At 36.7% G+C, this 16,824-nt stretch overlaps 1 protein-coding gene and 1 non-coding gene across 2 annotated transcripts in view; both read right to left on the bottom strand.

The window, feature by feature from the left end:
* Nucleotides 1-16,824, bottom strand: part of CEP152 (centrosomal protein 152) — a 102,591-nt gene that overhangs the window by 14,260 nt on the left and 71,507 nt on the right. Inside the window, exons 20-23 of the mRNA XM_024998058.2 lie at nucleotides 15,386-15,517; nucleotides 10,428-11,078; nucleotides 6,750-6,879; nucleotides 2,924-3,091 (exon numbers count right to left, since the gene is read on the bottom strand). Of these exons, the coding sequence (XP_024853826.1) occupies nucleotides 2,924-3,091; nucleotides 6,750-6,879; nucleotides 10,428-11,078; nucleotides 15,386-15,517 (1,081 nt within the window). The remainder of the gene's footprint in view (nucleotides 1-2,923; nucleotides 3,092-6,749; nucleotides 6,880-10,427; nucleotides 11,079-15,385; nucleotides 15,518-16,824) is intronic.
* TRNAC-ACA (transfer RNA cysteine (anticodon ACA)) lies at nucleotides 4,189-4,260 on the bottom strand. Its single transcript has one exon. It is a non-coding gene; the product is annotated as a tRNA-Cys (tRNA).

The raw sequence follows: 16,824 nt of genomic DNA, 5'->3' as shown, positions 1-16,824 counted from the left end.
CTTTATGCATTTGGTTTGCTTTCCAGTTAGATGGAAGGCTTTATTTAGCAATACAGGTTTCCTAATTCCATGTCCCTCCTTGACCCTGGCATGCAGTCTATGCGCATATAAACTGATCATTGAACAAGCACCTCAATACAAAATTAAGAGAAAAAAGTTAAGCTTAAGTAGGTGCCATTTTCAAAAATAACATAAGATCTTCAACTCTTTGAACTTTTAAAAACAAGATGAGGAGACTGATGGAGTCCATGTGGCACAGAGGACAAAGCATAAATTTCAGAGTCAGAGAGACACAAGTTTAAGGCCTTCTTATCCACTGGATGAGCTTAGGCAAATTACTGAATCTTTCTGAAACTGAGTTTTTTCATGTGTAAAATGGGGATAGTGTTATCGACCTTGAAGATTATAATGGAAATAAAACAGTAAATGCACAGCACCTTATACAAGGTCTGGCAATAACAATGTTTAATAAATATGAACATGGCACCCCTTGTTTCCTACTATACCAGCCTTTCAACACACCCTACAAGTTGGGGAATGAATCATTCTGTTCTCCCAGTGATGGATACAGCTTGTATATTTCTAAACCACTCACTCTTACTCCATCACTTTTCAATACATGCTACCATGACAGTGGAAAATGGAATTTAAGAAACAATAAAGCAACCAAAATAGCAAAAATTTTATCAACTAGCAGATTTACATTAAGACAAACACTGAAATTATCAATGGCTTAAATTCTGACCCTGACCTCTTTTATTAGCTGGTTGTTTTGAGCCAATTACCAACTTTCTTGGATTATTTCTAAGTCTACAAATTACAGAAGTTATCAGCCTCAAAAAGCACTATGTAAAATAACTATTGTATAATCACAATGTACAGTGCTAAATATTATATCTGTAAATAACCACAAACTACTACCCTTATCGTTTTATTATATAAAACAAATTTCTTGATTTTCATCAAATTTTACAACAGCCTCCTCCACAGGAGGAGAAATTTACCTCCACAGTTGGACAAACTTACTCGCTCTCCAGCCTCTGTTAAAGACCTAAGCAATCACCACGGGAACTGCAGTTGTTAAAATTTTTATCTCAAAATTGCTGAAACACTTTCTCAGCATTAAAGCAATTATGATCTATCTTTAACAGACTTAGGAAGCAAGTAATGGGAGTAGGTGGCTTCTCTTGGGCAAAAATATTTACCGAGTGTGCTATGATGCCAGGTACTGTGCTAAGTTTGGGACAGGATTTAATCCTTGTCACCATCACACTCCAAAGAATTCAGACATTAAATAATCACAAGGATGACAAATGTTACAAAACTCATAGGAGCAGTGGGAAATGTCTAACAGAAGAAACTAGCCAAGTCTGGGGTGCTTAGGAAAGCCTCTATAGGGAAATCATGTCCCAGGGGGTTGACGAGTAGGAGTTAGCCAGGCATTGTGACCAGGATGGGGAGACAGATGCTGTTGGTAAAGGAAGAGGTGCACAAGGGCCCAGAGAGTCAGTGAAATCCCTGCCACAGCTGTGAGAGAATAAGAGGGCTGGACAGGAGATGAGCCTGAAAGGCTGGCAGAAGTGGGATCAGGGAGGGCTTCTTAAATTATGTCAAATTGTGTTTTACACCGAGGGCCAGACAAGCCACTGAGGCACTTTAAACAACAGAGTGTCACAGCCATATTTACTTTTCTAAAAGGCTGCTCTAGCTTCCTGATGGAGAATGGATTGGAGGGGCAAGACTGGAAGCAGAAAGAGATGACTGTTGTCTAAGCAAGTGACAGAGGTGAATGGAGGAAAAAAGTGAACCTACCCGCCTGGGTCTGGATGAAACATAGTTTGGGACCCTTGCATTCAGTCCTTCCTTCATTCAAGCATTTATTACTGTCTTGTATATAATGGGTACCAGACTTTAAGGATAAATGAGATCATATCTCAACAAATCTACAGGTTAAAAAGATGCTGGGCAAGTAATCAAAAAGTGAGATACAGAATGTTAACAGAGGAGGAGACAAACGTCCTGAGGCCACACAGAAGCAGACCAACTAGCCCACACTGGTAAAAATCAAGGCTCTGCAGACAAGATATCTTCTCAATTGAATTCTAAAGGATGGGCAAGAGTAGGGCCAAAATAAGAATGAGAGGGGAAAGCATAGGACAGAATGACAATATTGTAAAAGAAAATTCCTGACCAGCTAGGGCATCTGAAATATTTCAAAGGTAAGGAATATAGAGCACAGGGTATAAGTCAACACCCTGTGAAAGGTAAGAGGGAGCAGCCTTGTGAGCCCAATAGCTCCCTTCTTCAAGAGGGCAATAGGAAAAGGCAGAAGACAGGCCTTTTAGACAACTCCCTGACAGCACTGTGAAGAATGGACAGAGAGGAGGCCACATCAGACCCAGACGCCTTGGTTCATGTCTCTTCCCTCTGCCTGGAATGCCATTCTCTTTGGCAAACACATTCATCTTTCAAGGCTTAGTCAAGCCTTGCTTAACTTTAATAGGAGGTAGAATCAACTAACATCCTTTCTTCCTAGTTTACATGAATGTACTGCCAGCTACCCAGAGCTGCAATTATTCATTAATGTTTTCAGTTCTCCTCTTTTAATGATAAGCTTCTTGAAGCAAGAGAACACAGTCCTGTACATCTCATCAGAAGTGGAATTCTGTCTGATGTCTTCACTGTCGTACCCTCAGTGCCTAGAACACTGCTTGACACACATTAAGCACTCAAAAGCTGTTCAATCAAAAAGAGAAGGACCAACTTCAATAATAATTTTTTGCCTAATAAAAATAAGATCCAAATTAGTTAATGTAATTCCCAAAGATAATCAGTGCTTCCATTAACTAAAATGTCACATTTGAATATTCCAACCAGGATCGAGGAGATTTACACTTGTAGCAGTGTTACTTCAAATGCTAACCTCCGATTTTTTCCACTACAGCTTTGTGCTTCCTTTCTAAATGCTGAAGATGCCTACAGCATTTCTCCAGTTTTCTTTTCAGATCTTGACATTCCTGCTTTGCATTTTCAAGTTCTTGGAAGCAGTGTCCACAGCGTGAATCTTTAATTTCAAGGATCTTTTTCTCATCTGCAAAAATTAAATGATAGCACACTTTTATATCAATTTAGACTACGAGAAGGAAGGAAACCAGATCACATGACTAAAGGTTATAGTGTAACTGAAAAAAGTATGATGCTTAAGAAAAAGAGACTTGAATTTAAATCCTGTTTTCACTATTTACCAGCTGTTGCGTTACTGAACCTTTGAGACTCAGTTTCCTAATATGGAAAATTGAATAATATCATCTATTTTAAAAACTGCTCTGAAACACAATGCTCAGATCTTAGTATCGAATACAATTGTCCACTAAAAGGAACCAGGGTTCTTCAAGAAATGGCTGACTCCAGTACTGAGACAGGGTACATTCAAGATGAGACTAGAATATTTTGCTAGGAGAAAGACATTTTTATGGTCTTGAAAGTATCTCCCCACAGATTCCTCATTAGCTGTGAGGGAGAAAAAAACACAGTAATTATACAGTGAAGAAACTGGACAACAAGAAAGATGAACATCACACATCTCCAGGTGTGGTATCACACCACCTGTGCAGTGGCCCAACTAAGAAAACACAATCCAGGACAAATCATGAACACCAGACAAACTCAAAATGAGGAAAGTTCTATTAAAAGCCAGGGGTTGACAGGTTTTGGGGAGACTGAAGAATATAGCTCTCAAAAATATCAATGTCATAAAAGGCAAAGAGAGGCCATAGAAATACCCTAGATTAAGAGAGATTAATGAGACGTGACATCTAAATATAATACGTGACCCCGGACGGACTGCAGTACCGTAAGGGGAAAAAATGCTATAAAGACTTTGTTAGATCAATTGACAAAATTAGAATACAAAGAGCAGATTGATAAAACTATGTAACACATATTTTCATCTAATGTTAAATTTACTATACTGAAGTATGTAAGAAAAATCCCTATTTTTGGGAAAATACACACTGAAGTATTTGGGGGTAAAAGGGCATAAAGTATATAGTGAAAGTGAAAGTGAAGTCGCTCAGTTGTGTCCGACTTTTTGCAACCCATGGACTGTAGCCTAACAGGCTCCTCCATCCATGGGATTTTCCAGGCAAGAATACTGGAGTGGGTTGCCATTTCCTTCTCTAGGAGATCTTCCCAACCCAGGGATTGAACCTGGGTCTCCCGCATTGTAGGCAGATGCTTTACCATCTGAGCCACCAGGGAAGCCCTATAATGTATATGACCTATCCTCAAATGGTTCAGAAAGAAATGAAATGTTCACAGACATGTACACACGGAGGAAGACAAATGGGGTAATATGTTATCACTAAGTGTATCTATGTTAAGGGTATACGAGTGATCTTTGCAACTATTTTTATTTTTGCAACTTTTCTGTAAGATTTGACATTATCTCCAAATTAAAAAAAAAAAAGATATAAAACTGTCAGGAGGTATAAACGTACAAATATTGTCTGGCACAGAACCTGGCATAGAGCAAGTATACAATAAGGAATAGCTATGGCTACTAGTAACATATAAAGTTTATAAAATTTAAGTAATATACAAACATGATACAGATTGTTACTATTAATATAACTGATATAATGAAGTAGGAATACAAACTGGCACAGGCTCAGAGGCCAGTATCTAAAATGTTGATGTAAAAACACTGGTCTAGCAAAATTATTCTTAGCTCTCTTCTTACTTTTCAGTTTCTTTCAAATGGTATCATTTATGTTTACAAACATCAATGAATTAATGAAACATCACCATACATGGCACTTACACACTTCACTGAAGGTACTGTTTTGTAAAACTGGAAACCAGGCCAAATGCCCATCGACAAGAGAATAGATAAATTATACTATATTCATACAACAGAAGACTATACAACAATGAAAATGAATGAACCAGAGCCATATACATTAACAAAGACAAATTTTAGAAGCTCAATATTAAGTGGGAAAAAAACAAGTTACAAAGACTAAAACAAGTATTAAACTATTTTTATAATGTTAAAAGACAAAGCAATAGCTTTTTGAGGATACCTGTATTTGGTCAAAACATAAAGAAAAGCAAGGAAATTTTTTTTTTTTTAACGTCAGCATATTTATTACCTCAGTTGGTGGGGAAGTTACAGGGATGGAATGATGATGAAACACAGGCATCTTCAACAGTACTGGTGATGTTCTACCTCCTAAGTCAAATAGTGGGTTCCTGTTTGTTGGGTTGATAACTTACATGTGCATTACACATATTTTTTGCATGTATCAATTATTTCATAATTAATATTTAAATTAGTTTTAAAAATGATAAAATATTAAGAGAATATAATCACACTACTAACAGCGGTACTCTCTGGTGACGGGCTTGGTCACATAGTAAATGTTTTGGATTATTCAACCCTTTCTGATGTTAATGTGTTTGTTTTTAGGGAAAAAAAAGATTAAAGAAAGAATGTAAATCCTTCTATAGTCTGATTTGTCCTAAGTCAAAACTGATTTCTTTCATATTGACTGGATCTCCCAAAGCCAAACGATATCTAAAACTCATTTCTATGCATTTCACAAATTAGGAAGTAACTTTCAAGTTATTCTAAATATAACAACAGATATAAAATGACATTGAAAAGTAGGAAACAAAATACAAATTAGAATAGTATTACCCTAATTGTTGAATTAGTATTTTCTTAATTGGCAAAAAGACATTTGCAACCATCTAAAACCTAGAGGTAAGGGAAGAGGGTCTCTGGTCAGACGATGAGAGAAATAGCAGTCAGCTGATGTCTTAGAAAAAGCAGATGTTCTCTAGGACTCTGGTAATATACCTACTGAATTTGAGAGTGTGGAAACTAAGGTTATTCACTTTGTACATGATTTCCTCTGGCAAGCCTTAGTTCTTTTCCAGGTTACAATGGGGACAGCAGACAAGAAACAGAAAAAGTATGTATAGTTTGTAGGTGGAGGGAGGGAGCAGGCTACAAAGGGTGGATGTCCTACGAGGACTGGAACTTACAAGGAGTACAGCAGTTCCTAGTTCAAAATCCCAGTAAATGGACAGTATATGCCCAGATTCCCCAGTGAGCTCTGAATAACTCAAGGGGCTGCAGCACAGTGCAATTCTTTTCAAACTAACAACTCTAAGTCACTAAGATAAATTATTAATTCATCAGATATTCAAGGAACACAAACTATGTGCCATTCACTATGTGCCAGGTGGTAGAGGGGAAGAGATAAAACACTGCCTACACCTGAAGAAAACCCCCAATACATCAGAAAACATTTAATACACTTTAGAAAGATTTCTATTAAACATAGCTAAAATAAGCTTCAGTAACCTGAATAGAAAAGTCTCAGTGATTTGGCAATTCTCTTATGTAATTCTCTTAGGTGTAGCCTCTGATTTCTCAACAAAGCCAGGGAATGAAAACATGACCGCTCTACTAAAATTTTCATTATTACCTTTATAATACGAGTCACTCAAGAATGGAGGGAAGACCATGAAAAGAGAAGAAATTTGAGGGCCTACAGCAACCCTGTCTTCTAATATAAAACGAACCTAGGGAGAGGATACATATAAAGTAGCAGTCATATCACCCATTTGTTCACTCATGAAAACTGTACACATCTTTGATTTCCTTTCATCCTCAAAGCAACCCCCAGGAACTGGAATTATGGATATTGCAAAGATGAGTAGGAACAGAATCCCATTACCAGCTTCTGCTTCTTGTACGGCCGCCAAAGGCAGAGCATGGTGTCCAGACGTAGGCGCAGGAAGCATCGCCTGGACTCCAGGGTCTCCTCTGCCCGTGGCAGGATCCTTAGAGATCTTGGTCATATTTCTCTGAAACAGATTATCTTCATAGTTAATGCCTATTAAAATGCTAATATTAAAAATATAAAAAGAAAACACAGCCTTAAAAAAATCTGGCCTAAACTATCAACATTTTTCTTAAGGTTTTACGTGAATACTATCATCACCATCAGCTAGATTCCTGTGATTGTACGTTCCAAATCAGACCGTTATCCAACAGAGGACTAGTAGACTAGCTATGGGACAGATGGAGATATTGTTTGCATTTTAAGATATTTTAACAGTTAACGTGATCAACCCATAGGACTGACATGAGCAATCAGAATTGTTCTTGAAAATCTAAAACATTTTCACTGCAACAGGGAGCAAATTCATTAGAAATTTATAATACTAAGCTTATGCCTTCCATGAATTGAAAGTAACAATAAAAATTTTTGAAACTTACATAGTATGCTATGTATCTAAGTACTTTATGTTGTCATTTGTTGACAAGGAAAGACAGTTCAATTCTAATGTTAAGGAGAGAAACTGAGGCTCACCTAAGTGAAAATCTTGTACAAGACCATTTCCTCACTAGTATTTATTGAACATTTCTGTATTCTAGTCTCTGTTCTGGCAACACAGCTACTAACTCATTAATGGTGGGACATTTTTTTAAGGCAACATATTTTCCGATTTTGGACAACTAGTGAATACCAAACAGACCAGATGATCTTGAGAAAGCTGTCTTGTTTAATTACTTACAATACTTTATATATGCTTTATTCTGGAAGCCTTGATTTTGAATCACTGTCAGGAAAGCTACCCATGCAGCCCAACAGAAGCAGAGGTCAATAGGTACAAAGACTGCAAACTCCAGGCAATCAAGACACTGTATAAGGTTGAGGCCAAAGGAGTAATAAAAAATGATCCCAAAGGCAGCTAATGTTTCCAATTTCTGCTCAGAACCGGAGAAAAGCCAAGATGGCAAAAAAAGGAGCAATCTTTTTGTCTTAGTTTTAACTTGACATTGGTGGTAAGACCATACATCCTTAAATTTGTTTAAAAATAGTGTTCCAATTGCTATTTCTCTTTTCTTTTAGTCATTATGAACTGCTATATTAATATACTTAGTATATAAATATAAATAACGTTTGATAAGGCATTCATTTTATTGGAAACTGTATTTTTAATTCATTACAACCTCACCATTTAAAATCTTGATAATCTAAACTTAATTGTTCTCACCAACAAAAAAGTACAGTAAATAGGTGAGGTGATGGATGTGTTAATTAACTAAATGGTGGAATCCACCCAGGGATCGAACCCAAATCTCTTGCATCTCTTACATTGGTAGGCAGATGCTTTACCAGTGTGCTACCTGGGAAGATCTTTTCACGACGTATATGTATAGTAAATCACCATGATATATACCTTAAACATCTTACAATTTTATTTGTCAATTCTAGTTCAATAAAGCTGAAAAAAAAATTTTTTTAATTAAATCTTGACATTTAAGTAATTTTAATGAGGACTTGTTTTATATATACTGATCACTTTTTTCCAGTCTTAAGTTTCATGAGAAGTTCAAAAACCACAAATTTAATTAATTATAAATCATAGTTCTTCACATTTACGGCACTTATATTGCAAATTTATAATCACTGCTTTTTAATCATTGCTTTATCTCAAGGTCCTGAGCAGAGTTAACTCTAAGACAGCAGAAGGCTGAGTACTACTCTTCTGTGACAAATTTCTGTAACAAATGCCAAATAAGACATTTCAGAGTCACCCTTTTCCCAAGAACGGAATCTGATCCCACTCAACATAAGCTGCAGAAGTCTAAGTTCTGAGCCAAATTCTGTGAATTTGTCTCCATATATGTGTAAGACACATAAAGTCATACAGAGGATCTTATCCTGCTCGCATAACTATGTGTGCTCAGTCACTCAGTCATGTCTGACTCTTTGTGACCCCATGGACTGTGTCGCACACCAGACTCCTCTGTCCATGGAATTTTCCAGGCAAAAATACTGGAGTGGGTTGTCATTTCCTTCTCCAAGGGATCGTCCTGATCCAGGGATCAAACCCATATCTCTTGTGTCTTCTGCATTGGCAGGCAGATTCTTTACTGCTGTGCCAACTGGGAAGCCTGCACAACTATAAGCCCTATAAAAAGACCCCAGGTTTGATTATATGTTAACATTAGAAGAATGGTGTTGTGAGTTTCTTGACTTTTACAGTAGACAAAAGTTTGCTTCAGGAAAGCAAACTTGAAAGCATGTAACATGATTTTCCCATCACTTCTTACCCTTTAAGTTGCCATAAATAATTTTTCTTAATTATATACTTTATCCAAAAATTCTCAATAAAGTATTTTAAGTAGTATTCAAGGGAATTTGTCTTGCCCAGTGAATTTTACACTAAAAGTAACTATTAGGCAGTAACATCTTTGTGAAATCAAGAATAAAAATATCAACTGGGTTGAATTGGGATGGGGTAGACTGACCTTTCAGGTTCCTTTGGATCTACAATTCTGCATTGTTTCAAATGCAAGATGCAGAAAGACCAAGCTGTGTCATTTGTATCCTACCAAAATCCAAGGAATTAGACCAGGGATTTGTATTTTATTTTTCAGATGAGCAACTATAATTTAATGACTACCCAAGGTAATAAACTAGATATCACTAAGTATGGGATTGGAACTCAGATTTTCTTTTCTGTAGCCTGTAATTCTTTTCAGTAGGTATTAATACCAAACACTCAATCCTGGCCTTGAAAATCTTTAATCACAATATTTTAATGAATTTTAACTCGTGTTTCAACTTTTCAATCAGACAAAACTTACAATATTGGCATTTTTTTCTACCTCAAATACAAATGTTAACATTGGCTGCTCACAATGGCTAGAATACCATTCTGGAATTTTCATGTATATCTAATGTCTTTATTGATAAGGCAGCAAGACTTTGGTTTTATCAGATCTTCCACACAAACTAAAAGCTGGTGTCAGAGAATACTTATACAATGAAAAGAATACAACTAATCCATTCTACATGCACATACAAAGTAGACCAACAAAACTCTGCCTCAGAGTTTTGTGTGATTAAACCGTACCTCTACTTGTTTATTTCTATAACAATATTCTTTGGACTCAGTGTTTTTTTGCCTGCACGAGATATAAATTCAAGGGTAAGCAATAGGCTTTCAAACTCCTTAGAGGTTCTAGTTTAATACGATGCATGTTTCTTAAAGTTGTCATGCCTCCCAAAACTAGGAATGACAGTTATTCTATTTCTGAAATCTGAGGTCCTTACAAAGAACAGCATGGGTTTTGTTTTGTTTTGTTAGGAAAAAAAGATATCTAGAAAATAAAAGCTCTGCTCATATTTGTGGCACTATGAAGGAGCAAAGTTTTGGGGGCAAAAAAAAAATATTGCAATCCTTTGAATTTGCTAGAGATTTTTTAAACCACAAGTAAAAACACAAGTCTCACATCTATTAAACTGGAGAATGAGGAAAGGAAGAAATACCAAATGCAACTTCAATAATCATACATGACGTTGTATCATAGCTCTTTTCACTTATCAGGAACATACCTTCCCCCAGTCTGAGTCGACAGTTTCTATAAGTAAGGAGAGTATATCTTGAAATGTTTTCTGTATGCAGGCCTTTAGTTTTTCAAAATATTGCACAGACATCCATTTCGAAGAACAAGTCGACAAGAGTTCCAAAAGAGGCTTACTCTCTGAACCACTGGCTTGCTCCTTCAGTGTGTCCTTTAAGAGAAACTCCAAGACAGTTAGGATGTCTTCCTCATGATGATGGATTTCCAGTTGGATCCGCCTGGCTTCCTGCATAGTCCATTCTTTGCGGCTCTGGTCTAGACACGTCTGTAATTCTGTCTCCTTCTGAAGAAGTAGTTCAGTCTTTTGCTTCATAAAATCTTCCTTAGCTGCAGCAAGCACTTCATTAATTTTATTTCGATGGTCATCTAAAAAATGCCGGTAATCTTGCTCATTTTGTTCTTGAATTCTGTGGATTTCTTCTTGCTTTTCTTTGTTCCATTCACTCCGGGCCTTTGCCAGCTCAGCCCTGACAACCACGGGGAGTTCCTCATTCTTTAACTCAAGCTCTCTCTGCAGAGAATGAATCTTCTCTTCCATTTCCTTTCCAGGTGTGACATTTTTCTTCATATTTGCAACCTCGCTTTTCCATTTCTCTTTAGCTTCAGAAACAGCAAACAATATCTAAAGGGTAAAACAATATATAATGAAAATTTTTATGATTCTTTTCATCAATAAAAAAAATTAAAGTTACTGTTTGGTTTAATCTTTGAACTTGTCAAACAAGAGATTTAAAATCAAAATTAAAGAGAAAAAGTAAATTTAGATAAGATATTGCTGCTAAGCCACTTCATTTGTGTCCGACTCTGTGCAACCCCATAGATGGCAGCCCACCAGGCTCCGCCGTCCCTGGGATTCTCCAGGCAAGAACACTGGAGTGCGTTGCCATTTCCTTCTCCAATGCATGAAAGTGAAAAGTGAAAGTGAAATCGCTCAGTCATGTCCGACTCCTAGCAACCCCATGGACTGCAGCCCACCAGGCTCCTCCGTCCACGGGATTTTCCGGGCAAGAGTACTGGAGTGGGGTCCCATTGCCTTCTCCGAGATAAGACATTAGCTGGTCCTAAAATATAATTACACTCAATGTGAGGATCTTTGCCCTCATTTTAAATCATCTAATATTTTTGTCTTACTTAAGACAAAAATAAAATTTTAAAATTAAAATTAAAAAATAAAACATCCATTTCTATATGGATAACTAGAAATTTAAAGTGACCAAAAAATATACAATTACATAATTATCTGAAACTAATTTTAGAAAAAAAAATTGTATTTTAATACAGATGCTATCTCAAATCTAAGCCGCCCAAAAATAAATCATCTTTTATGTAAAGCAAAAAGCAGCCTCATAAGGAAATCTTACTATTTTTAAGAATGTAACACTTACCTGAACAATAACTTGCTGGCAAACATAATGTATTTTAATGCAATTCTACTGCTTAAATCAGTTCATAAAATATCAAACAGAAAAGTCATTTTTTCATTAATCTAATTTTTCTTTGTAACAGAATAACAGGACGAGTAGATCATAGGCATCAATAGAACACAAGCAAAAATTAACAGGGGAACAAAAATCCTGAGCTCTAGCTCAAATCCTGACTTGGACTACAGAGGCAGCCTCATATAATATAGGCTCTGGAGATAAACTGCTAAAATTAACAACTTTTCATTCCTCAACTTCTTTGATCCTCAATTTCCTCATCTATAATCTGGAGACAATTACAATGCCCATCTGATAATTTATTTATTTATTTAATTTAAATTATTTAAATAAGCAAAAAATTATTTAAGATTTTTTAAGATTAAATGACAAAAGTAAGTAATTCATTTAAAGCACTTAGTCCAGAGCATAGCAAACAATACGACTCAGAAAATATTATGTATTTACTGTTACTCTTGGCTGCACAGGCTTAGAAAATTTCTTCATCTGTTTTACACTGTCTTCTATAACAAGCAGATTAGATGATAACCTCAAGTTCCTTTCACTTCTAATATTCCCTGGACTAAATCAGAGAAGCCACAAGGATACAAATGCAAAAGAAGAATTGGTCTGGCCTAGATGGTGGTGACCACTATGAACCAATACCATATAATACCATATATACACTGTGGCTATGGAGATGGAGGGTCAGCTTCCTTAATTCTCAGCTATTACACAATTATAGCAAATGTCTTCAACTATATAGATTCCTGCTATGCTAAGTCACTTCAGTCGTGTCCAACTCTGTGCAACCGCATAGACGGCAGCCCACCACGCTCCCCCGTCCCTGGGATTCTCCAGGCAAGAACACTGGAGTGGGCTGCCATTTCCTTCTCCAATATAGATTCCTAGACACGTTATATATCTTTACTCAATAAAATGTGTTCCTAAATAGTTGGATATAAGTCAAAAATTTTGAATCATACTTTAAGTTTACTAAAGGAACCCACTATCTAAGATGAGCCTTACAAAGGAATTCATAGCAAAATTCTTTTACCACCAGTAAAATAATTCAGTAGCAATGTGAAACATATTTCCTTTCCCAAGGAGGAAAACAGGGCATGTCACAGTGAATGCCTGGAAATGATCAACAGGTAACTAGGGTGGAGGGGTCAGGTCCCAGGGAAATTGAGTGACTCTCCCAACCTCCCCAAAACTATACAACCTCTCATATAAAGTTTTACAGGAGAATTGGGCAGCATTAATTGATTTAGTGCTTCCTGACATTGCTGCACATTAGAATCACCTGAGGAGCTGTTAAAAATCCGACTGATGCCCAGGCCACACCCTGTACCAATTAAAACATAAAGCCTAGGGGTGGGAGCCAGGGAGCAACATTTTTTAAAGATTCTCAAGTTTTTCCAATGTGCGGCAAAGTTGAGGAACCACTGAACCAACTTGACTACTTTTGGATTCTGGAAACTGGCTTTAAATTTCCACAGATTTTGATGGATCCCTCTAATCTTACAAGAACTTTTCAGCCAGTGCTGAAAAACTGGCTCTTGCCTACCTCATTGGCTTAGAGGAAGGATTTACAACATGTTAACTCATTCCAGAACCATCAAATCAGCATCTCTAGGAGCAAAGCCCAGCAATCTGCTCTAACAACTCCTCCATGTGATTCTCATGCCTGTTCAAAGTTTGAGAAGCAACACACGGTCCTCTTGCTTCTGTATTTCTACATTCACATATATTCATTCAGGACTCTGTGTTCTTACGGAACTTATCCTTAACTTCTGAACTCTAAGAGACATATGTACATCATCATAGAGTTTCCTCTTTCTCTCTACCTCTTAAATTCCGTTTTGAAATAGCAACTCATTGGAAAAGACCCTGTTGCTGGGAAAGAGTGATGGCAGGAGGAGAAGGGGATGACAGAAGATGAGATGGTTGGACGGCATCATCAACACAATGGACATTAGTCTGAGTCGGCTCTGGGAGAGTGAATGACAGGGAAGCCTGGCGTGCTGCAGTCCATGGGGTTGTAAAGAGTCGGACATAACTTAGCAACTGAACAACAACTAAAAAAATACAGAGAATATTATAGTGAACATCCAGGTACCACCATATAACTTGAGAAAAATATTGAAACAGATTTTTTTTTTTTTACTTACGCTGAATTATTCCTTAAGTAATTTGTGGAATATAAGACTATGAATACAATATATGATTCATTTACAATGTCTATTACATACATTATTTTCCAAAATTGTTGTGACAATATATGCTTGAAACTGCAATCTATTATATTTTGCGTATTACAGTTAAGAGAGGATACAAACATATGGCATAAAATAGCACCTCAAGCTTGCTATTTCTTGACTTCTCATGAAGACTGTATGTCCATATATTTGGGGTACTTATCCATAGATTGTTTCTCATAAATTTGTATTGTTTTTCTTATCACATATAATGGTTCTATTTGATTCACTTACTTCCCTTATTTTTATTATCCCCTCTTTTAATTTTATTACATAAACAAAAATGTTTTAAGCGGTGTACATATTTTATCCTATTTATCTGTCTTTGCTACTGTGCCTGTTGCTTTACTGCCAAATTATGATGCAAATCTGAAATATTCAATTTCTTTTAATTTTCCTATACTTTCATTTTAAAATGCTTAATTTCTGAATCAACCTAGAGTTTATTGTGATGTTTGGGGTGGGAAAACAATTTTTCCAAAGTGCTATCTGGCTATCATAAGACTACTTAATATAGAATAATTCCTCATTCCATGTTTTGAAACAATTAAGTTTTTATTCGTGGTTGGACCTATCTTCAAAGTCTGTATAGTACTGAATGAAAGAGAATTCTATTTTTGTGACTCAACACTGTCTGAATTGTTGCTTTCCAATATATTCTATTAAGTGTTAGGGCTGGACTACTATTTCTTTTCCAGAATATTTTAAATTTCTTAGCCCTTTCAGTTTTCCAAATAAATGTTCAAATTATTGTGTCAAATTTCAAAACTAAGTTCAGTTTATTGGTATTCTGACTAGAATTGGTTTATAGTAATAAAGTAAGTTGGGAGAATACAAATGGTTGTAATACCTGATACTTCTAGTCAAGCAACATGACATCTCTGGAAAGAAGTGCTGATTATTTACCAAGGAAAGTATAAGACTACTGACACAGCACATAAAACAACAGTTACATGTGTGAAAGGATATATAGCTAACTGCTCTCTGATTCTCCTAAAAATACGGCAAAGTAGAAAAAGATTTTGTTCCATGGGTAGGTCCCCAGATTGTGAGAGTTTCATTGACTCTGAAACACATTCTCTTCCCCTCAACTACATGATACTGATGAGAACAGATCCCACTAGTTGGGTCCTGAGCTAATGCTTAATAGGCACTATCGCATGTAATCCTTCCACAATGCTGTGAGCAGGTAGGAGTCCCTGGGACCAAGATGAGGTCCTCGAGAAGGTTGTTCCCAGGAGAGCTCTTACCCGTTTGGCCACTGACTGCTCTTGTAGCTCCTCCCACTTCTTCTGTTCTGCTCTTACAAGTGCTTTATACTCTGCGAGCTCTGGCAGTTCTTCCAGCCACCGATGACGAGCATTCTGCACAGCTGTTTCTACCTTCAGGAGAGCAATTGCAAGAGACAGGGAGGTAAAGTAAGGTATACAATTTCAGAAAGATCCCATTTGCAGGAAGCCTCTATGATTTCCTGTGCATTTTACACTGTTTTGCACTGGAGTAAACTGATTTCAAGTCGTCCCCCCACCAACCTTTATCTCCAGCAGTGAATTCAATCCTTCTGTTCTAAATGTTCCATACTGGCCCATGCAAGTACCAAACCAGGAAGCAGAAAACTATACATGTTTAATGGCCACTACAATTAATAGAAAGAGCTTCCCTGGTGGCTCAGTCAGTAAAGAATCCACCTGAAAAAGAATCCACCTGCAATGCAGGATATCAGGGTTCAATCCTTGAGTAGGGAAGATCCCTTGAGGAGGAAATGGCAACCCAGTCAAGTATTCTTGCTTGGGAAATGCTATGGACAGAGAAGCCTGGTGGGCTACAGTCCATAGAGTTGCAAAGAGTCAGACACAACTTAGTGACTAAACCACCACCACCACCATTAATAGAAAATTATACAAATTCCCACTTCCAACAAACTTTTATTCATCTCAGGGTGAAAAAGAAGAAACACAGGAAGCTTGCTTGGTGTTGGCCTCTGTCCGATCAGGACACCCACCACCATCTCAGTCCTCGTGCCTGACGCATCAACATGCGCACACAGGCAAATGCACCAAGACAGTTTAGAGCCTTGCACTCGGCAATTTTTCTTGCTGTCAAGGATGAATGTGTGACTATAAAGTAAGGGGGATACTTCAAGTCAAGCAAAAATATAAGGCTTGAATTATGAGGGTGATCTGGTTGTAAATCCATTACAGGTTACCACAGATCATTTATTAAATAATCTTTCCTATTGCCTTTTTCAAAATATCAAGATATACATATGACCATATATATACACAAAAGCAGAGTTGATATAAGGGGCTGAATTTGTCACTAAGATGCTAAATAAATTTATAGGTAAATTCTAGGGAGTTAAAAACATGCAGAAAAGATAAAACTCCTACAGAAATTTATATTCCTTCATAAGTTACTGCAAACATTTCCTTTCTATAACATCCTGCTTTTTGTTTTTCTTCACAAGATCTTAATTATATAAATACAAAACCAGCACCCTTAAATATGTCTCTTTGCCAATAAAACACTTTATTAACTCTGTTTAAAACTTAAACAGCTGAGAAAATTATTTTTTTAACTGACTGAAAATGTCCTTAATACAATTACATACACTTGCCTATGCTTCCATACTTTCAGGATCCCTTGTAAAATCATGTATAACAATTTAACAGATAGGCAGAACTTCAAG

The sequence above is a fragment of the Bos taurus genome, chromosome 10, assembly GCF_002263795.3.
Source record: "Bos taurus isolate L1 Dominette 01449 registration number 42190680 breed Hereford chromosome 10, ARS-UCD2.0, whole genome shotgun sequence".
Lineage (NCBI taxonomy): Eukaryota > Metazoa > Chordata > Mammalia > Artiodactyla > Bovidae > Bos > Bos taurus.
The sequence above is the reverse complement of the archived record's forward strand: the minus strand, read 5'-3'. Positions and strand labels throughout refer to the sequence as shown.